Source organism: Salvelinus alpinus, chromosome 18 (assembly GCF_045679555.1).
Source record: "Salvelinus alpinus chromosome 18, SLU_Salpinus.1, whole genome shotgun sequence".
Classification (NCBI taxonomy): Eukaryota; Metazoa; Chordata; class Actinopteri; order Salmoniformes; family Salmonidae; genus Salvelinus; species Salvelinus alpinus.
In genome coordinates, this window is record NC_092103.1 from 26376028 (window position 1) to 26399627 (window position 23600).

At 41.9% G+C, this 23600-nt stretch overlaps 1 protein-coding gene across 5 annotated transcripts in view; it reads left to right on the forward strand.

Moving 5' to 3' along the window:
* Positions 1-23600, forward strand: part of LOC139544072 (erbin-like) — a 125335-nt gene that overhangs the window by 66238 nt on the left and 35497 nt on the right. For all 5 annotated transcript variants that reach the window (XM_071350791.1, XM_071350793.1, XM_071350794.1 and 2 more), the window contains exons 3-10: positions 9321-9518; positions 11730-11847; positions 15908-15986; positions 17164-17253; positions 19032-19088; positions 21265-21328; positions 21810-21884; positions 23023-23167. In XM_071350791.1, coding sequence (XP_071206892.1) covers positions 9330-9518; positions 11730-11847; positions 15908-15986; positions 17164-17253; positions 19032-19088; positions 21265-21328; positions 21810-21884; positions 23023-23167 — 817 coding nt within the window. In that variant the 5' untranslated portion in view covers positions 9321-9329. The remainder of the gene's footprint in view (positions 1-9320; positions 9519-11729; positions 11848-15907; positions 15987-17163; positions 17254-19031; positions 19089-21264; positions 21329-21809; positions 21885-23022; positions 23168-23600) is intronic.

The following is a 23600-nucleotide window of genomic DNA, read 5'->3' on the forward strand; positions in this document are numbered from 1 at the left end:
GTGATGCGACACCATTCTTCCACAAGAAATTCCATAATTTGGTGTTTTGTTGATGGTGGTGGAAAATGCTGTCTCGGTGTTCTCAAGTGTTCAATTGGGTTGAGATCTGGTATATTTCTCAATATGCATCCTACTGTACTCCACAGTCATGCTCCGATTGCATTCTTCAAGGACGTTCTCTACAGTACTTTCATGTGAGGACGAGAGTGTAGAGAATGGATAAAACATTACATTTGACAAGCACTCGCGCTCCCCCTACTGTATTACCTCATGTTGCACCTCCCTATTCACTGAACCTTCACCCAGCCAGGACAATGGCAACAATAGAGACTAAACAAGATATACACAAAGCAAACATTTTACCTTATAATTTTCAGCTATGTGAATCTTAATAATCTAGCTAGCCAGCTAGGTAGGTAAACAGGCAAAATGACCTAAAACAATGTTATGCAAGATAGATGACAATTCTTCCAATTTACTTACTATGGGCTTGCGATCTAGGCACACTACAGTGGGTATTGTAGGCTGGTAAACATGCCAAAAGGAACACTGCATGCATTTATTAACATACAGTATCAAGATAAAATATTGTAGTCGGGCAACATTTGAGACGTGAATAGGCAACATTTTATTTCGAAGTTGGAGTGCATCTTCTCTCCCTTCAACTCAAATAATGGCCGCCATTTATTTCAAGAAATGTTGCGTAATTTATTACCCGCATGCATCACATTTTTGTGCATACTTTCCGTTGAAGCTTGCATTAATGCATGTTTTTTTGCCGACGTTTACTGACACCGGCCATATTCAACGGGTGTTGAGCGTTTGTAAATTAATCCGTTATTCTGCACTCTGGCACACTCAGACGAGAGTGCTCTGAAATCGGAGTAGATGACCAGACTGAATTTAGCTAGCTAGCTAAACAACGAACCATAATCCCAACTCATGACATTACTACCCTGCATGAATCTGCAGGTAGCTAACCAACCAGGTCCAACGTTAGCTAGCTAACATTAGGCTATAACTAGCCAAGCAAATGGCCCTGAGATACGAATAATACGTTCATAAACGTAACATTAGCTAGCGAGCCAGCCAGTTAACATTAGCTACCTAACAGTACACTTTAACTTGAAATGAAACCACTTTCTGTCAAAATTAGAAATTTGTAATATCTGAAAATGTAGCTAGATCTGAAAATGTAGCTATCTTACCCATATACATTATGGATGGATGCGTCTCCTGTCAGATGCCATGGTTGCCCTTAGTTTGGAGATCCGGAGACAGGTGTTTTCTCCATCTCCTTAGCTATCGTACTCGAATTCCACTGATTTCAGAACTCAGTCCTCCAGAAAGTGGAGAGCAACATTTTTACATTAAAAAAAGCAGCGTTAGACAGGATTACCTAGATATACTGACCAGCTCAAAATGTGGTGACCAATCCAAACTCATCTCTTGGCATCTTTGGGCATTGCCAGGGACCTCAATATACGATAATATCATGATACTTAGGTGCCGATACGATATTTATTGCCATTCTCATAATTCTATATGTATTGCGATTCGAAACTATGATTTTATTGTGATTCGATGTTGGTTAGGACATCTACTTTGTGCATGACACAAGTCATTTTTCCAACAACTGTTTACAGACAGATTATTTCACTTATAATTCACTGTATCACAGTTCCAGTGGGTCAGAAGTTTACATACACTAAATTGACTGTCTTTAATCAGCTTGGGAAATGCATGCCTTTAGAAGCTTCTGATAGGCTAATTGACATAATTTGAGTCAATTGGAGGTGTACCTGTGGATGTATTTCAAGGCCTACCTTCAAACTCAGTGCCTCTTTGCTTGACATCATTGGAAAATCAAAAGAAATCAGCCAAGACCTCAGAAAACAAATTGTAGACCTCCACAAGTCTGGCTCATCCTTGGGAGCAATTTCCAAACGCCTGAAGGTACCAGATGAACGTACCTTGATGCGAAAAGTGCAAATCAATCCCAGAACAACAGCAAAGGACCTTGTGAAGATGCTGGAGGAAACAGGTACAAAAGTATCTATATCCACAGTAAAACGAGTCCTATATCGACATAACCTGAAAGGCCGCTCAGCAAGGAAGAAGCCACTGCTCCAAAACCGCCATAAAAAAGCCAGACTACGTTTTGCAACTGCACATGGGGACAAAGATTGTACTTTTTGGAGAAATGTCCTCTGGTCTGATGAAACAAAAATATAACTGTTTGGCCATAATGGCAATCATTATGTTTGGAGGAAAAAGAAGGACGCTTGCAAGCTTATATTGAAGCAACATCTCAAGACATTATTCAGGAAGTTGGTCGCAAATGTGTCTTCCAAATGGACAATGACCCCAAGAAAAATTCCAAAGTTGTGGCAAAAAGGGCAATAAAGTCAAGCTATTGGAGTGGCCATCACAAAGACCTCAATCCCATAGAACATTTGTGGGCAGAACTGAAAAAGCGTGTGCGAGCAAGGAGGCCTACAAATCTGACTCAGTTACACCAGCTCTGTCAGGAGGAATGGGCCAAAATTCACCCGACGTATTGTGGGAAGCTTGTGGAAGGCTACCCAAAACGTTTGACCCAAGTAAAACCATTTAAAGGCAATGCTACCAAATACGAATTGAGTGTCTGTAAACTTCTGACCCACTGGGAATGTGATGAAATAAATAAAAGCTGACATAAATCATTCTCTCTACTATTATTCTGACATTTCACATTCTTAAAATAAAGTGGTGATCCTAACTGACCTAAGACAGGGAATATTTACTCTGATTAAATGTCAGGAATTGTGAAAAACCAGTTTAAATGTATTTGGCTAAGGTGTATGCAAACTTCCGACTTCAACTGTATGTATTCACCCTCTTTGCTATGAAGCCCCTAAATAAGATCTGGTGCAACCTTACCTTCAGAAGTCACATAATTAGTTAAATAAAGTCCACCTGTGTGCAATCTAAGTGTCACATGATCTGTCACATGATCTCAGTATATGTACACCTGTTCTGAAAGGCCCCAGGGTCTGCAACACCACTAAGCAAGGGGCACCACCAAGCAAATGGCACCACGAAGACCAAGGAGCTCTCCAAACAGGTCAGGGATAAAGTTGTGGAGAAGTACAGATCAGGGTTGGGTAAAAAAAAAACTGAAACTTTGAAAATCCCACGGAGCACCATTAAATCCATTGTTAAAAAATTGAAAGAATTTGGCACCAGAACAAACCTGCCTGGGAGGGCCGTCCACCAAAACTCACAGCCCAGGCAAGGAGGGCATTAATCAGAGAGGCAACAAAGAGACCAAAGATAACCCTGGAGGAGCTGCAAAGCTCCAAAGCGGAGATTGGAGTATCTGTCCATAGGACCACTTTAAGCCGTACACTCCACAGAGCTGGGCTTTACGGAAGAGTGGCCAGAAAAAAGCCATTGTATGAATAAAATAATAAGCAAACACGTTTGGTGTTCGCCAAAAGGCATGTGGGAGACTCCCCAAACATATGGAAGAAAGTACTCTGGTCAGATGAGACCAAAATTGAGCTTTTTGCCATCAATGAAAATACTATGTCTGGCGCAAACCCAACACCTCTCATCACTCCGAGAACACCATCCCCACAGTGAAGCATGGTGGTGGCAGCATCATGCTGTGGGGATGTTTTTAATCGGCAGGGACTGGGAAACTGGTCAGAATTGAAGGAATGATGGATGGCACTAAATACAGGGACATTCTTGAGGGAAACCTGTTTCAGTCTTCCAGAGATTTGAGACTGGGAGGGAGGTTCACCTTCCAGCAGGACAATGACCTGAAGCATACTGCTAAAGCAACACTCAAGTGGTTTAAGGGGAAGCATTTAAATGTCTTGGAATGGCCTAGTTAAATCCCAGACCTCAATCCAATTGAGACTCTGTGGTATGACTTAAAGATTGCTGTACACCAGCGTAACCCATCCAACGTGAAGGAGCTGGAGCAGTTTTGCCTTGAAGAATGGGCAAAAATCCCATTGGCTAGATTTGTCAAGCTTATGCAGACATACGCTAAGAGACTTGCAGCTGTAATTGCTACAAAAGGTGGCTCTACAAAGTATTGACTTTGGGGAGGTGAATAGTTATGCACACTCAAGTTATCAGTTTGTTTTCTTATTTCTTGTTTGTTTTACAATGAAACATATTTTGCATCTTCAAAGTGGTATGCATGTTGTGTAAATCAAATGATACAACCCCCCCCAAAAAAAAATAATTCCAGGTTGTAAGGCAACAAAATAGGAAAAATGCCAAGGGGGTGAATACTTCCGCAAGCCACTGTATATCGTCAAATGACGTGTAAGTGTATAGATTATTTTCTCCCATCACTAACACACACACACCTCCCCTCTTATATACCTGATTACTCAGGTGAGTGCGTGTGTGTGTGTGCACACTACAGCTGTTAATGGCTGAAATGTTAATAGTAAATAATCCTCAGTCTGCCAATAATTGGGTCCTGACAGGCCAGTTTATCTGGAAAAACCCCTTGGTAAATGATGATACGGGTAGTTTTCAGTAACAGTAGGTCAGAGAGAGGGAGAGAAGCGAGAGCGGGTAGAAGGAAGTATGGTGATGAGTCTCTGGGCAGTACCGACTGGTACATGGGTTCCTCGGAAACCCCGGAAATATTTGTTATCTGATTGTTATGTAAGGCTGCGACCTCTTTACTCCAAGCCACTAACTTCACTCTGTTTAGCCCTCCATGTTGACAGACATCGGTGGCCCAGCCAAGTGTGCGTGTGTGCGTGTGTCACGCCCTGACCTTAGAGAGCTTTTTATGTCTCTATTTTGGTTTGGTCAGGGTGTGATTTGGGTGGGCATTCTATGTTCATTTTCTATGTTTTGTATTTCTTTGTGTTTGGCCGGGTGTGGTTCTCAATCAGAGGCAGCTGTCTATCGTTGTCTCTGATTGAGAACCATACTTAGGTAGCTTTTTCCCACATGGTTTTTGTGGGTAGTTATTTTCTGTTTAGTGTTTTGCACCTTACAGGACTGTTTCGGTTTCATTTATTCTCTTGTTATTTTGTTATAGTGTTCTGTTCTAATAAAAAAGCATGAACACTAACCACGCTGCGCTTTGGTCCGACTACTCTTCTTCAGACAATGAAAACCGTTACAGCGTGTGTGCTAGCGTGTGTGCTAGAGGTCGACCAATTAATCGGAATGGCCGATTAATTAGGGCCGATTTCAAGTTTTCATAACAATCGGAAATCGGTATTTTTGGACACCGATTTGGCCGATTAAAAACATTATATTTTTTTTTACACCTTTATTTAACTAGGCAAGTCAGTTAAGAACACACTCTTATTTTCAATGACGGCCTAGGAACGGTGGGTTAACTGCCTTGTTCAGGGGCAGAATAACAGATTTTTACCATGTCAGCTCGGGGATTCAATCTTGCAACCTTACAGTTAACTAGTCCAACGCTGCATATTTAGTTAATATTGCCTGCTAACATGAATTTATTTTAACTAGGAAAATTGTGTCACTTCTCTTGCAACAGAGTCAGGGTATATGTAGCAGTTTGAGCCGCCTGGCTCGTTGCGAACTGTGTGAAGACTATTTCTTCCTAACAAAGACAGCCAACTTCGCCAAACGGGGGATGATTTAACAAAAGCGCATTTGCGAAAAAAGCACAATCGTTGCATGACTGTACCTAACCATAAACATCAATCCCTTTCTTAAAATCAATAGACAGAAGTATATATTTTTAAACCTGCATATTTAGCTAAAAGAAATCCAGTTTAGCAGGCAATATTAACCAGGTGAAATTGTGTCACTTCTCTTGCGTTCATTGCACGCAGAGTCAGGGTATATGCAACAGTTTGGGCCGCCTGGCTCGTTGCGAACTAATTTGCCAGAATTTTACGTAATTATGACATAACATTGAAGGTTGTGCAATGTAACAGGAATATTTAGACTTATGGATGCTACCCGTTAGATTAAATACGGAATGGTTCCGTATTTCACTGAAAGAATAAACGTTTTGTTTTCGAGATGATAGTTTCCGGATTCGACCATATTAATGACCTAAGGCTCGTATTTCTGTGTTATTATGTTATAATTAAGTCTATGATTTGATAGAGCAGTCTGACTGAGCGATGGTAGGTACCAGCAGGCTCGTAAGCATTCATTCAAACAGCATTTTAGTGCGTTTTGCCAGCAGCTCGTCGCTGTGCTTCAAGCATTGCGCTGTTTATGACTTCAAGCCTATCAACTCCCGAGATTAGGCTGGTGTAACCGATGTGAAGTGGCTAGCTAGTTAGCGAGGTGCGCGCTAATAGCGTTTCAAACGTCACTTGCTCTGAGACTTGGAGTAGTTGTTCCCCTTGCTCTGCATGGGTAACGCTGCTTCGAGGGTGGCTATTGTCGATGTGTTCCTGGTTCGAGCCCAGGTAGGAGCGAGGAGAGGGACGGAAGCTATACTGTTACACTGGCAATACTAAACTGCCTATAAGAACATCAAAGGTATATGAAATACAAATCGTATAGAGAGAAATAGTCCTATAATTCCTATAATAACTACAACCTAAAACTTCTTACCTGGGAATATTGAAGACTCATGTTAAAAGGAACCACCAGCTTTCATATGTTCTCATGTTCTGAGCAAGGAACTTAAACGTTAGCTTTCTTACATGGCACATATTGCACTTTTACTTTCTTCTCCAACACTTTGTTTTTGCATTATTTAAACCAAATTGAACATGTTTCATTATTTATTTGAGGCTAATTTGATTTTATTGATGTATTATATTAAGTTAAAATAAGTATTCATTCAGTATTGTTGTAATTGTCATTATTACAAATAAACAAAAAAAATTGGCCGATTTAATCGGTATCGTTTTTTTGGGTCGTCCAATAATCGGTATCGGTATCGGCGTTGAAAAATCATAATCGGTCGGCCTCTAGTCTGTGCGTGCGTGTGCGTGTGTGTGTGTTAAGACTGATAAGAAGAGGACCTCTTGAGACGGGCCTACTTTCCCTCACTTCGGCCTTCTCGTTCCATCTTATTATAGGCTACTCTATTATTTTCTATTTTTTAACTTGCATTCTAGCATCCTACTTGCACTCAGTCAGTCACTCACTCACTGGCTACGTTTCTCCACCCTTCTCTCATCTTTTTTATTTCTTTCTCACTTTTCATTTTATTTCTCTCTCTCTTTTCTGCTCACTTTTCTCCCTGAATTATGTGGCCATTAGTGTGATTGTAGATAATCCAGTGAGGAGCGGTGGCAGTGGAAGCCTTATACAGTGTCTAATCCAGGAGATCATGGCGGGGAGCTGACAGACCCATGTCTCTACAGCTTAGAGATGGCCATGCACTAGCCCTACATCACCACACACACACGCAGACTCTGGGAATCAGACAGTCTGCGCTACGATGCAGTTCCCAGCTGAAGATGAGGGGAGGAGGAGAAAGTCATATTCTCTAAACACTCCAGTGAACAAGGCCTCCATTAACCAGAGCACATTCCATAGTGCAATACTGTACTACCATAAAGCCCCCAGCCATAGCCAACTCTGTCCAAAGACTTATCAGACCCATAATATCTACTGTGAATCATGTGGCCCCTTTAAAATAAGCAAGTGAAGAGCGTGCCTTGAAAAGAAAAAAAAGCCATTCTTTCTTTCCAATCCTCACATTCGTTTCCTCTGGTTTTCTGTCCCTCAAGGACGAGCAATCGAGTATCCCTAGTACAATACACGATATCAGCCCTTTCATACCTGGGCTGACTTTGTTGTTCCATGACAAAAGACGATAGTCAAGGAACTGGATTCTCTGGAGGATGACTCGCATCACAATGCTGTTGGTGTTCATCCTTTGCTACAACACAATTAGGCCTACAGCCATCTGCGCTATTGAGCTGCTGAATGGGCTGCTTGCTATGCCTGCTTGAAAGTGGTGTTTCATTGGATGCGTTCCAAGGGGAACTGCTCTCTCCTTTTTATAACAAGGCTCTCACAATAGCAGAGATTGCAGTAATAAAGCCATTAGTGGAGGAAGAAATAGCTGAGATTTAGATTTAGTATTCTGGCCTCAAAGAGCTGATGCTCTGTCGACTTTCACCTTCTAGATGTTTCTCAACCTCAGGTCCTCGGACCAGCACTGGTCCCTGAGAAGATGCTGAGCGGTGTCTCAGATGGTTAGCTGACACCAATTTAGTGCGTTCAAGTGTTAGTTTTGATAGGCCAATAGAACGAAGCAGTCTTTCATGGAGGAAGGACACTAGCGCTCCACTCCCTGCTATTAAACAAGCTTGAGAAACACTGAACAAATGTTTGTTGTTTATCAATACCTTGTCAGACAGCTTTTACACCTTAATGAGATGCTACAGGGATCAGTACTAGGCCTCTGACCTTTTCATAGGTTTTGTCTTAGATAGGTGTATCTTAATGTCCTCATCCACTGAGTGGAGATACATTGTCACTGCACTGATGAGCAACAGCGTACGTGCCAGCTAATTGTCACCGTTTATACCTCAGTTAAAATAATGGGGAGTCGGGGAGGCAAATCCATGAGGTATGCTTTGTTTGTCCAGATAGGACTTGTCTCTGGGCCAATGAGTGCCACTGCCCTACTGTGCTGTGCTTCTGTAGCTGTATAGGAAGTAATGTGATACTGTTGTAGCGCTTGCTTTCATTATCCAGTGATGCTTTGGACCCACATGTAAAATCTAAAGAGATTTTAAAGAGGCCCATTTATCTGTAATGAGTTTCCACACTAATCAATGCTCTGAGGGCATTGTGTTGATGAAAGCTGGCCCTTTGTTCTGGCACTGTCAATGCAACACAGTTGTAGCCTAAATGAGCATGCATTGCAGATCCTGCTTACGTGTCAATATGGACACTGAGAACAAACGATTATGTAACTGCTCACAATGTAATTTATGCCAGCAATTCAAGAGGACTGTGGTAAACAAGCTATCATAACGTATACTGCCTTAGATCCTCTTTGTAACTGGTGGTAAAACCTCTTGGACTGTTATTGAAGTGAGCAGAACCATACAACAAACTGTTAAGATTTTTTTTAAATAAAGTTGACCTATCTACTCTCTCTAACCAACGACCTACCCCCAAACCAACCTGATGTTGTGCCGCTGACCACATCTCCCTCCCTTTTAGAAAACACCCAGAGTCTGACTTCCCTTCCTGTTTGATTACTTAACTTTGACACTTATCTCTCGGGCTTAGGAGGATACCTGTAGTAGCTTTAGCACCAAGAAGCAGCAGTAGTTTACTGGCCTGTCTTGACACCGACTCTCCTCTCCTCCCCCTCTCTTGCTCTGCAGTGCCTGAGGATGTCTAGCAAGCGGAACCTGTTTGTGCGGCTTGTGCCGTGCCGCTGCCTGCGGGGGGAGGAGGAGACGGTGACGTCACTGGACTACTCCCACTGCAGCCTGGAGACAGTGCCTAAGGAGATCTTCAGCTTCGAGAAGACCCTGGAGGAGCTCTATCTGGACGCCAACCAGATTGAGGAGCTGCCCAAAGTAAGAAGCAGAGACAGACACACACACACACACACACACACACACACACAAGATGTACAAACAGACCTACACGTTCATAATAAGTTCATAATGAATTACCCACACAAATCCCTGACATTGTTTATGACTGTGTTATAAGGAAAGGTGGTCTTGTTATGTAGCTATATAATGGTTTATAAACATGAACCTGTCAAAATTGCAGTAACCGCTCTCCCTGGCAAACATTGTATCTCAGTAGAGTGACATAACGAAATCAGTCCATAAGGATAAGGCTATAGGTCTTGATCAAGTTGCAGCTTCTGATTTAATTTGGGCCTTATCCTCCTGCTGCTCACAGCAACAACATTGAGTGCATTACCAAGGGATGACTATAGTGTTTACTAGGGATGCACGGTATATCGGTGAACATATTGGAATCGGCCGATATTAGCTAAAAAATGCCAACATCGGTATTGGCCGATGTCTAGTTTAACGCCGATGTTAAAAACCGATGTCAAAGCTACCGTGCATACCTATATAACGCCACATAAAATGTTGCGCTACTCGTGCAACACAGCATTCCTAACCTAGCCCACAATGTCTGCTGTGTGGATCGAGCAGTCAACAAGTCGAGCAATCATTTGAAAGAGTAAGAACATTTCAGCGAGACAACTCAATGGCGAAATCCATTGAAGCCAAGATAATGGAATTCGTTGCCCTTGACAATCAACCTTTCTCTGTCGTGGGTGATGTTGGCTTTCACCGACTGGTTGAGCACCGATACACACTACCAAGTGCACTATTTTTCAGATGTTGCCCTACCGAAGTTACACAGTAATAGTGTCGATGCTAATAGCTTCACGACATACATACTATGGAACGCCGTTTGGGTCTTTGCGTGTCAAAAAAGATACAGTACTGTAGTACTATAGTACTGTCAAAGCTGTACAAAAAAGTCTGCAGACAAGCAAACACCGGCCACGAATGATGTGTATACAGTACCACGTTGGTAATAAAGCATTATTTGTTTGTTCGCCTATTGAAATTGAACTTCAGTTCATGAAAATAAATAGTTACACAGCTACTTAACCCTGTTGCCCAAAGCTAACGTCATAAGTAGCCAGCTACCTTCATTTGGCTAGTGATGCTCGACCGGACCGAGTTATGTGTTGTGAAGCTAGCCACAATAAGGATTAGGCACAATAGTGGAATTTGCGGTTTGCCTTCAAAATAAAAGTATGTCATTGACAGTGATTAATACAAATAGTAGAATTATGCCATACTTTTATTTTGAAGGCTAACCGCAAAGTCCACTATTGTGGCTAATCCTTATTGTGGCTAGCTTCACATAGATCGTTAGCTAGCTAACTATAGCTACTGAAACAGATTATGTTGTGTTATTTGACACGTCAAATAGTGTTATTTTACGGTTTTTGACATGCAAAGACCCAGACGGCCTTCCATAGAAATCCTGGTTGAGAATGAAACGACTGAACTAATGAACAACGAAACAGCACAGCAAGTAAGTGAAAGAAATAGGTTTTGATTATGTTTTACTGGTAATGGGGACATACGTAAATGCCAACAAAATAACTTTTTGTTCAGTGTGGTGTGTGTGTAACCTTTATTTAACTAGGCAAGTCAGTTTAGAACAAATTCTTACTTACAATGACGGCGCGGACGACGCGGGGCCAATTGTGCGCCACCCTATGGGACTCCCAATCACAGCCGGATGCGATACAGCCTGGATTCGAACCAGGGACTGTAGTGACGCCTCTTGCACTGAGATGCAGTGCCTTAAGCCGCTACGTCCATGTGTGTGTGTTAGCTATTTAACTGTACTAGAATGCTTAACAGGCCGCAAAAAAAAATGTATATCGGTTGTCGGTATCGTTTTTTTTTTGCAAGGAAAATATTGGATATCGGTATCGGCAAAAAAGGTCATATCGGTGCGTCACTAGTGTTTATGGAAGGTGAGAGTATCTGCCGATTGAACAGAGCCAATCCACAATGCAGCCCTGTGCTTTCCCCGTTCCCTCCACACTTAGTCAGTCTATTATTCTCTGAGTGTTTGTGACTGAGTCAGCATTTGCTGTGAATGAACTGTAGCTTTCTTTACAAACCGGACTCCTAAGACAAGTTGACTGTGAAATCAACTTGTCTTATTCTCTTTCTATCACTCTCTCTCTCTCCCCCTTCTCTCAATTTCTCTCTGTCTCCCTCCCATCATAGCAACTGTTCAACTGCCAGATGCTCCACCGGCTGAGCATGCCAGACAACGACCTCACAGTGCTGCCCGCGGCCATCGCCAACCTCATCAATCTCAAGGAGCTGGACGTCAGCAAGAACAGTAAGCAAAATGACCACAGAATGACTACAATGACCACTCTCTCAATACAAGAGTATGACCAAAATGACCACTCTCTCAATACAAGAGTATGACCAGAATGACCACTCTCTCAATACAGGAGTATGACCAGAATGACCACTCTCTCAATACAAGAGTATGACCAGAATCAAATCAAATCAAGTTTATTTTATATAGCCCTTCGTACATCAGCTAATATCTCGAAGTGCTGTACAGAAACCCAGCCTAAAACCCCAAACAGCAAGCAATGCAGGTGTAGAAGAATGACCACTCTCAATACAAGAGTATGACCAGAATGACCACTGTCTCAATACAAGAGTATGACCAAAATGACCACTCTCTCAATACAAGAGTATGACCAGAATGACCACTCTCTCAATACAGGAGTATGACCAGAATGACCACTCTCTCAATACAAGAGTATGACCAGAATCAAATCAAATCAAGTTTATTTTATATAGCCCTTCGTACATCAGCTAATATCTCGAAGTGCTGTACAGAAACCCAGCCTAAAACCCCAAACAGCAAGCAATGCAGGTGTAGAAGAATGACCACTCTCAATACAAGAGTATGACCAGAATGACCACTGTCTCAATACAAGAGTATGACCAGAATGACCACTCTCTCAATACAAGAGTATGACCAGAATGACCACTCTCTCAATACCACTCTCTCAGTATGACCAGAATGGTTTTGTTGTGCACTTTTAAGAGTTGCAGTCTACCCCTTTTCCATTTAGAAGATAGTATTTATGCTCAGAATAACTACTGTCTCATCTTCACCATTTACTTTAGGGCTCTCCAAAGTGGAGTTTGACTGAAGAGCCATCTTACTTAAAGAAAAAAATGTTAAAGTTGACAATGCCTTGTCAGGGCAAACATAGAATCAAATCAAATTTTATTGGTCACATACACATGGTTAGCAGATGTTATTGCGAGTGTACGAAATGCTTATGCATCTAGATCCGACAGTGCAGCAGTATCTAACAGGTCATTTCTAACAATTCTACAACAAAACCTAATATCTAACAATTCCACAACAAAACCTAATACACACAGTCTAGTAAAGGAATGGGATGAGAATATATAAGTATAAAATATATGGATGAGCAGTGACAGAGCGGCTAAGATGCAATAGAGAGTAAAGAATAGATAGTGAAGGATACAGTATATACATATGAGATGAGTAACGTGAGATATGTAAACATTCTTAAAGTGGCATTATTAAAGTGACTAGTGTTCCATTTATTAAAGTGGCCAATGATATCAAGTCTGTAGGTAGGCAGCCGCCTCTCTGTGCTAGTGGTGGCTGTTTAACAATCTGATGGCCTTGAGATAGAAGCTGTTTTTCAATCTCTCTGTCCCAGCTCTGCTGCACCTGTACTGGCCTCGCCTTCTGGATGGGTAGTGGCTCGGGTGGTTATTGTCCTTGATGATGTTGTAGGTGTCCTGGAGGGCAAGTAGTTTGCCCCTGGTGATGCGTGGTGCAGACTGCACCACTGTCTGGAGAACCTTCCGGTTGTGGGCGGTGCAGTTGCCGTACCAGGCGGTGATACAGTCCAACAGGATGCTCTCAATTGTGCACCTGTAAAAGTTAGTGAGGGTTTTCGGTTACAAGCCAATTTTTTTCAGCCTCCTGAGGTTGAAGAGGTGCTGTTGCTCCTTTTTAAACTTTTTAAATAATTTGTTTGCCCTGACAAGGGCGCCTTCTTCACCACACTGTCTGTGTGCGTGGACCATTTCAGTTTGTCGGTTATATGAACACTGAGGAACTTAACACTCTCCACTGCTGTCCTGTCAATGTGGATAGGGGGGTGCTCCCTTTGCTGTTTCCTGAAGTCCACGATCATCTCTTTTGTTTTGCTGACATTGAGTGAGAGGTTATTTTCCTGACACCACACTCCGAGGGCCCTCACCTCCTCCCTGTAGGCTGTCTCGTTGTTGTTGGTAATCAAGCCTACCACTGTAGTGTCGTCTGCAAACTGTCAGATTGTCAGAGATTAATGGTTCAGTAATAGTTCAAGACTGTTCCACCGTCTCTGGCCTAGTCTCACGTGCCAGACAAAGAGAGTAGACAATTCATGCCAGCATGAAGTGGAAAAGCCCTGCACTTGGATTCTCGAAGTTCGTTTTAAGTCTTTTCAAGTACCTATCTGCAGTGTGATGTTCAGTCTATTCAACTAATTGCACCTTACTCTCCATCTTGTTGTCAAAGGAAATTACTGAAACGTTAAAAAGTAGTTTAGATTAAATTATTTAAAAAGTGTCCCTGCATCGGTTACACAAACTCTCCAATCTCACGTTGAGATGGAGAAAATCTAGTGCCAATACCACACAAAAGTACTGTTTCACCATACCTTGATTTAAACATAATAGTAGATCACACAGCTGACAAACCCCTATGTAATAAAATAAGGAAGTTAAGACAGGACAAGTCAGACTTCAAAATAAATACTGTATGCTAGAATACCTAGTCCTTGCACTAACATACAACAGCTATGGCCAAATCTCAAATGACACCATAGTCCATGTATAGTATAATGTAGGGATGTGCACAGTAATTAAAATTTCCAAACGAACGTTAGCATTCGAATACTTGCGTGAGTTTTCATTTTTGAAAGAAAATACATTTTAAGCCTTTTTTAACCACATTTTAAAACTGAAAATGTTAGTAAATTAAAATATCCATGTGACATTGTTACATAGAAGTATATACTATGAGATTTAAAATTATTATTTTAATAAAACAACAATCTTTTCAATTTAGTTTTTATGATGTGCACGGTGCGGCACATAAAAAAGACAGGTAGCCATCTGGTAGCCTTCACGTGTGTAGCTTGTTGTTTATTTTGGCCAATCAAAGCATCAAATAGGTAGAAGACCAAGGAGCTCTCCAGACAGGTCATGGACAAAGTTGTGGAGAAGTACAGATCAGGGTTGGGTTATAAAAAAATATCAGGAACTTTGAACATCCTATTAAGAATATTAAGAATTAAGAAAGTTCCTCTGTGAAAATGGGAGAACCTACTAGAAGGACAACCATCTCTGCAGCACTCCACCAATCAGGCCTTTATGGTAGAGCGCCCAGACGGAAGCCACTCCTCAGTAACAGGCACATGACAGCCTCTCTGGTCTGATGAAACCAAGGTTGAACTCTTTGGCCTGAATGCCAAGCGTCACGTCTGGAGGAAACCTACTGACTTGAACCCGATCAAACATCTCTGGAGAGACCTGAAAATAGTGTCAAGCTTGTGCCAAGCTGGTAGCATCATACCCAAGAAGACTCGAGGCTGTAATCGCTGCCAAAGGTGCTTCAACAAAGTATTGAGTAAAGGGTCTGAATACTTATGTAAATTTGATGTTTACGTTTTTTTAAATTTATAATACATTTTTAAATATGTCTAAAACCTGTTTTTGCTTTGTCATTATGGGGGGTGGTGTGTAGATTGATCAGGGGAAAAAACTATTTAATCCATTTAAGAATAAGGCTGTAATGTAACGAAATGTTTAAAAGGTGAAATGGTCTGAATACTTTCCGAATGCACTGTATATGTTCACAGAGCTCTCCTGCTGTAGAAAGGCTCTCGGACAAGCTCTCATTATCCCCTTTTCATATTATTTGTCATTTTCTCGTCACATCATCCTTTTGTTTTCTTACTTTTTGCTCCTCTGTCCACCACTTATTGAATCATCCTGCTTTACAAAGATTGGGGACAGTCTTTGAATATATAATAAAACAAGATTTATATGTTAGCCTACTACCTTTTGATAAACATTAGGCCTAATTACGTACCTTCATATATATGGTACTGTAGAAGCCCTAGATCATCCAGTTTAATACGAAAGCTGGGGTTGAATGTGGGATATGGAAAAGATCAAGTAAGTTATACAATTTAGAGTCAATATTGCTCTTTGATCTAGGAGATATGAAGATGTTTCATCTTGCTTTGTGGCATATCCCCCAGGAATGGTAATATATGTTTAAATAATTAAACGGCTTATATGTTGACATGCTGTAATTGTACATCTGGTTTATGTTCTAGGTATCCAGGAGTTTCCAGAAAATATCAAGAACTGCAAAGTCCTGGCTATTGTTGAAGCAAGTGTGAATCCCATCTCCAAGTAAGTTTGGTACAAGGTATTTGAAGTCGCACCTGTATATTTACCTACACATGCATAGGGTACGACTCTGCCTTGGTATGTTAAACACCTACGGCTAGACCATTCACTAAATGGTGATTTATATTGTTCTCACGGATCTATGCGGCAATCTTACGTAAATGTTTTCTCTCTAATCGCTCTTGCCAAATAGGATTTTAATTTGAGCTGTTGATACCACTGACAATGAGTAAAGATCATATTCAAACCAAGATGTATCGAACAAGGATAATGCTTGAGAACTATAAAGAGTTGGCAGACATTCACTTTCTTTTCATTACAAAGATCAGATTAACGGTATTGTTCCCAAAGGGAAAAATGTCTTAGACACGCAGTACATTTTGCTTGGCTCCTGTGCCATATTTAGCCTAGAATTGATACCATAATTCCTCTCTTTTTACGATGCTAAACTTAAAGGCCCAGTGCGGTCAAAAACATGATTTGCCTGTGTTTTATATATATTTCCACACTGAGGTTGGAATAATACTGTGAAATTTTTAAAATTATGATAATGCCCTTTTAGTGTAAGAACTGTTTGAAAAGACAACTTTAAATTTCAGCCTGTTTTGGTGGGATGCCGTTTTGGCCTGCCTGGCGACATTAATTCATTAATAGACCAATAAGAAAGAGAGTTCCAAACCTCTCTGCCAATAACAGCTAACTTTCAGTTTTCTCTCTCCTAAGAAGCTATTTTTGTGTCTTTTTGACCATTTTCATTTAAAATAATCGCAGTAAGGTACTTAATGTTCCCCATAAATGATTTGATATTGATATAAAAACGGCTGCATTGGGCATTTAACACCCTCAGCGGGCAAGGTAATAAACCGATGCAACTGGTTTTCATGGGAAATGGAAAGAGCCTGTGACGTTACTTCCGCTTTTGGACGTTAACAAGGCGACACCCCATCTTAACTCCTCCACATTTATGGATTGGTTCGAAAGTGCAGAAGAGAACCTTCTCCTGACCAGTTTTATTTTTTATCTTCAGGACCAGAAAGAATCGCCGCTCAGGCATTTATTTTACGCCTGCTACGTTAGTTAGCCCTTTAATAACACCTATTGCTTCAGTATAGATTTTTTTGTCTGTCTCCTTGATGATGTTAGTGATGAGGCTAGTAATCTGACCATGTTGCTCCTGCAGGCTCCCAGAGGGTTTCACCCAGCTCCTCAGCCTGACACAGCTCTACCTGAATGACGCCTTCCTCGAGTTCCTACCAGCCAGCTTTGGCAGGTAAGATGTCAGACAATCAATCAAACACAATTCATATATATGAAATATGAATAGAAATAAATATTCGTATACACATATTTTGCACAACCACCATTACCCAGGCCTAAACCCTCATAGAGCAAACCTCAAAACAAATACTCTGTATTTTTTGGCCTATTTGTACATGCAAGGAAGCAGGCAGGTATTGAAAATGTGGGTATGGGGTATAATGATATCTCCTCGGTCAGTAACAATAGCATGATGAGGTACTGTAGGTAATTTCCTCGAGACAGGAAGTCTTACAGTGATGTTGGAATGTCAGGCATGAATCTCATCTTCCTTATCTCATCTTCAGAGTAGGGGAGCTTAACCTCCACATGGAAATGCTTTAAACTGGGAAAAGCCTGAAGTCAGGAGAGTGTGTGTTCGTGTGTGCGTGACGTTGCAGTGTGACATTATAAGTCAGAGGAACCAGTGTGTGAATGCAGTGTGAAGTGAAAGTTTGAGATAAAATCAACTGCTACAACCATTTTCCCCCCCAATTGCTTCAACTCCCACCAGGGCCAAAAAAACAAAACACTAAATGCAGGTAGATTGGCTGGTAAGAATGTATATCTGATTCAGAAGCCACGTTGGCAGGTGGTCACACTCAGGGCTCTATAGTTACCAGCATTTATTAAAATAGTCAAAAGTCAAGTATAGACACATGTGCGAGTTGTGCTTTATAGCTAAATAAATGCTGCAGTAGCTGTTTTCAAAGTATTTCTGCCGTTTTGTTTCATATCTCGTAATGCACAAAGAAATATGAATCATACCGTCATCCCACCTTGCGCAGCAACACAGCCTGGCTGGGGCACAGTGCGCACTGTGAGTGAATGCTGAAAGATTTGTTTTTCGAAGCAATACGCACAGGCATAAAATTGTCTAACTACCAATGTAAAACTTTATCCTGGTGTTTCTCTATATATTTGGATTGTTTTGTTCACAAGTTAGGTTGTTTTTCAATGTTTGAGTTTGCTTCCACTACTGCTGAAGAGCAAGACCTCATCGGCCTCTACTAGTCAGATTCTCACAACCACACATGAAGACTTGAGTGGCCCAGTTACCACGGTAACCTTAAAGGGGCAGCTGAACATTTTTGTCCCATCTGTGATATTTTGGTTAGACTCAGGTCACAAAATATTAAATTGAGCAATATACCACATTACTTCTTACTAGTATTGCATTCCTTGTTTTGGAAACATTACTAAGCATGCTCATCCATTTTGTTTTGTGTTTTTTGCTGTAATTAATGCAGAAAGAATATTTGGTCTGACTTTAGGCCCTGACTCCCACACACTCCATTACATCTCCCCTGTCTCTATAGACTCACTTTTTGTCATATGATGGTTCTCTCTCGTGGTAATGGTACTTCATTTAAACCATAGTATTTATATACGGTAGAGTGCGTATACATAAATCATCTGGCAAACCATGCTACTGACCCTATGTAGCTTTTTCTTGGGCTCAATTTCCCCACTTTATGGCTGAATCACGGCTGGGTTTCAAACTAGTTGTGTGGAATCTAGAAAAACATATCTGTAGGGCTCTCATCATTGGCCAGACCCCAGTGATCCAGCCCCAGGAAAACCTTTTGTTTTGTGTCAAAACCATCCAGTAAAACGACACTATCCCTGAAAGCTGAGTATCAACATTGAGTGTTATGTCATTGACTTATATTTTCTGTCTGTCTCTGTCTCTCTCTTTCTCTCATTCTCTCTCTCCTCCCCTTCCTCTCCCTCTCTCTCCCTCTCCCTCAGGTTGACTAAACTGCAGATCCTGGAGCTGAGAGAGAACCAGTTAAAGATGTTGCCAAAGTAAGTTGTCCCCGTCTCTGTTTCACGTGTTGTTTTCCCCACATCAAAGCCCTTACAGACCTCACAGGCACTCACAGAGTCCCCAGACAAACGAGGTGGCTCTTTGTGAGCGACCATGTCTCTCTCTCTTCCCTAGGCACTCTTGCTTTCTCGGTTTGTTTCTCTCTCACTGTGTTTCTCTGTGGCATTGAATTCCACCGTGTTATATAAGAGTGCTACCTCTGTTGCGAGCTGTGACAGGTTTTATAATCCAGAGTACTCAGACTGTAGCTCATGTTCCGTTTCGCCTTTTGAAAGCCTCCACTACCTACCTACCTCTGTGTGTATGTGTGTTCACTGCCCAAAGAATCCATTGATTATGATTCTGAGTGCTGCAGGTGGTTTTGGAGTCTCATCTCTTTCTGTCATGCTCTTTCTCGTTGTCTCTCTCTTTCCCCTTCGCTCTTCCCCTCTGCTCTCTTTGTCTCATGTCCCCTCTCTCTTTCTTTACACTCTGTCTCTCTTCTCTTGATCTTTCTGTGTCTAATTGACGCCCACCTATCTAGGTCCATTTCTTCTGTTGTCCCCTAGCTGGCTGGTCCTCTATGCTCTGTGTGTCTATGAGACAGCAGCCAGGCATGTTAGGGTCTGTTGCTCTGACAAACAGAAGGCCTAATGGCCAGGATGGATGCCAGAGAGACGCAAGCATCCCAGGGATGTAAATAAACACAAACACACACAAATTGCAAGCGCAAACACACACAACTGCCCGTACGCACCCTCACACACGCACCCACACCCCCCCCCCCCCTCATAACAACACTCATCCTACCCCAGACACTTTTTGGCGACAGCACCGTCGCGCGTTCCTCACTAATTTCTCTGCCACTCTGTACAGACCCCAGTACCGAGCACTCTGTACCGACTCCAGTGTCTCTGAAAGCAGCTTTGAAACGGAGCCTGGCACTCCTCCTAGCCTGCCAATCACAGGGCAGGAATGTTCCGACGCTCAGCGTGCTATCACCGTCCAAAAATACTGCCGTGTTTTTATATCCAACCCAACATTTATTACGACGGCAACCCTAGAGGTCGCCGTGAAACCGCCTCGTTGTACAGTTTGGTTGTACAGACGGAAAGGTATACATGGTATGGATTAAAGGGTGATGTTTTGAGGAGCAGCGAAGACGAAACAGCCTCCACAGGGGGAAGAGCATTACTGTTAACCCCCAGTACCGAGCAGTGTTTGGTTTGACTGGGAGTCTTGAGGACTCGGGCTGCGTCCCAAATTGCAACCATTTGTCTATATAGTGAAGTACTTTTGACCGGAACCCTATGGGCCGTGGTCAGAAGTAGTGCACTATAAGGGGAAAAGTGTGCCATTTGGAAATCCGCCTACAGGTTCATCCCCACTGAGAAATGACTTAGCTGATCTGTTCCCAAATATAACCAAGCCCTTTTCTTCTATTTATCTTTTATTTCCCCTAGTAGTAGCTGTCATATTAAATAATTAGCCTAACACACTTCATCTGATATTATAGGTTGTGTTTAGACTTTGTTGTTTGTCTAAGTAACACATATATGTATTATCATGTTTTGTTTTATGTAATGGTAATTCATGTTGTAATCATCATATAGCATCCGGCTCTCCTATATCTGTGGGTCTACACCTGCAAGGCATCAGCCTCAGGCAAATGAGCATTAGCTGTAAAAACACTGCCCTTCAGTGTCATTCAAACTTTTTATTATTTTTTATTTTGACTTTATTTTTTAGACTTAATCTTTGACCATCATTCTATCTCCCGCCCAGCAACTCCACTCCCACTTGTCTCCAATTCCACATCCCAACCCTGAACAAACGTCTTTGCCATGTCGTTAAATTCTTCATGCCCCCCTGGTGTAACATAACCGTCTGAGTATCTGTGTGAAATGTTATGCTGCTTTTTGCTGTGACGAAATCGGCCTTAAATGTGTGAGAGCGAAGCCTGGGCTGGAGACTGCTATAACAGGCCATGGGTGATATACCACATAAAGCAGTCTTTTAAGAAACTAGACTACAGGGACACTGTTTATATATACACACACACACACACACACGAATGAGCACACAAATGCTGCTGTTGTGGTTGACTCCTTGTATTCCCAGCTCCTTTGCTCAACATCAATCTCTTTCTCTCTCTTTTTCCCTTTCCCTCTGCAGAAGCATGCACAAGCTCACCCAGCTGGAGAGATTGGACTTGGGGAGTAACGAGTTCACTGAAGTGGTGAGTGTCTGTCTGTCTTTCTGTCCTCCCAAGGCTGAACCTCAGTACTCTGAAGTCAGTGTCTTCATCTCCATCTCCCCATCTTCGTTCACTGATCTGGAAATAGAAGACAGGTGACAGCAATATGGAGACAGGCCCTACGGGGTAACCCGTCTGCTTCTCTCAGATCTGTGTGGAGGAGGGAAATGAGTCAAGAAGAGGTCACTTCAGACAAATTATTTGCATCCCTTTAAAGTGTCTGTATGGCTAATTGTAGGGCTAATATACACAATTATTCCTATATGGTTGTAAATTAATTGATCTAACATTTCTCTCCCTTACCGTCTCTCTATGCGTGTCTCTCTCTCTCGCTGTCTCTCTTTTGCTGTCTTGCTGTCTCTCTGTCTCGTTCTCTCTCCATCTCGCTGTCTCACTCTGTGTCGCTCTCTGTGTCGCTCTCTGTCTCGCTCTCCCTCTCTCTTTCTCTCTATATTTTTTCCAGCCTGAGGTATTGGAGCAGCTCACTGGAATCAAAGAGTTGTGGATGGATGGAAACAGACTGACATTCCTACCAGGGGTAAAGTGATGAACTGCCATTCAACTCCCCGTAGGCTAAGTCTTCCTGTACAGTGCCTCCGCTTTCATAGTGTCTGTCCTGTCTTCTCCTACCTACAGTATGGTGATGAGTCATTCCCCAGAGCTGTCATTATAAATAAGAATTTGTTCATAATTAACCTGCCTGGTAAAATTAAGGTAAAATAAACTGTTTTGATCAACATTGCTTTGTTCAAGCAAACATAGTAGTATATTATTATAGACGTGAACGATGACGATAATGCAATGGCAATGTTATGGCAACGTTATGAAGTTGTAATAATGCCTCTTGCACTCTGGGTAGTTTCATGTCACGAATGACGAAGCCACAGACCAATTAATCTGTTGGTTCAATGTCATTCAGTGATAATTCAAACGATTGTGTTTTGTTATGGTTTACACACCTTCTGTTGTGTAAGGTCTCTCTCTTTCCCCCTCTGTCCCTCTCTTTCTTTCTCATGGATATGCCGAGCTTGTTTGGTAAATAGGTCATAATTAAAGCATTAGCGCGCCGCTAGCATTTTGACAGCACCACCACCAACCCCGTAATTATAGGCTATTCCTCTGTTAAGATTACTGAATTCTACCTGGCCTCAATGCAGAACATTTTTTTTTTTTAATTAAATAAACACTGCCTAAGAACGGTGACCTGTATACAGCATTTCACTGCGCTAGTGTTTGTTATAGTGAAGCCAAGTCAGCCAACCCATTCTTTCCCTTTCCTTTTATCTTTTGTTCATTTCAGTGAAAGTGTGTGTGTGGGGGGGGGGGCTTTCGGGTTCCTATGTTCAGATTGGTCAGGCCAGGGGTATTCCTGTGACTGTTTTAACCCCTCGATATAATTCCAAGTTTAATTAGCCCCGTCAGCCTCAAACCTCCCCGTTTCTCATTTCAGTAAAGATCAATGCCCTATATATAGCTTAGTGCTAATCTCACCCCATTTGTACTTTCAAGGGAACCTTCGAGAGATTTGTCAAAAACAGTAAACAATATCTAGAAAGGACAAAGACACAAAAGACATTACTATCTCTATGGAACGTAATTTAATAAAGGATTCTGTGTGTGTGTGCGCGTGTCTGTGCCCCTGTGTGTTTGTATTCATACCTGTGTGTGATCTCCAGATGCTAGGCGCTCTGAAGCAGCTGTCCTACCTTGACGTCTCCAAGAACAACCTGGAGATGGTGGACGAGCAGATTTGTGGCTGTGAGAGCCTGCAGGACCTACTGCTCTCTAACAATGCACTCACACAGCTGCCCGGATCTATAGGTGAGCAGCTACATACACACGCGCACACACACACACACACAGACTGGCACAAATACAGACACTCACACAGACACACACACACAGAGAGACTGACACAAATATGCATGCACAAACATACACATACTAAGTGCCCATCTCTTTACCCCATAATAAAGTCTGTTTGACGTAGCCCAGTGACCAGACATAGGGCCACTGCATCTGTCGTGCCAGCCATTGTGTGTCTAATGAACAGCTTGGTTGTTATTCTGAAGTGAAGAGAAATATTGTCTGTAATAGAATTTCCTTATGGAATGAATGGCAGAAATATACTGTGTATTTGGAAAGTATGCAGAGCCCATGACTTTTTCAAAATGTTGTTACGCTACAGTTTTATTTTAAAATTGAATAAATACTTTTTTTTCTCATCAATCTACACACAAAATCCTATGATGGT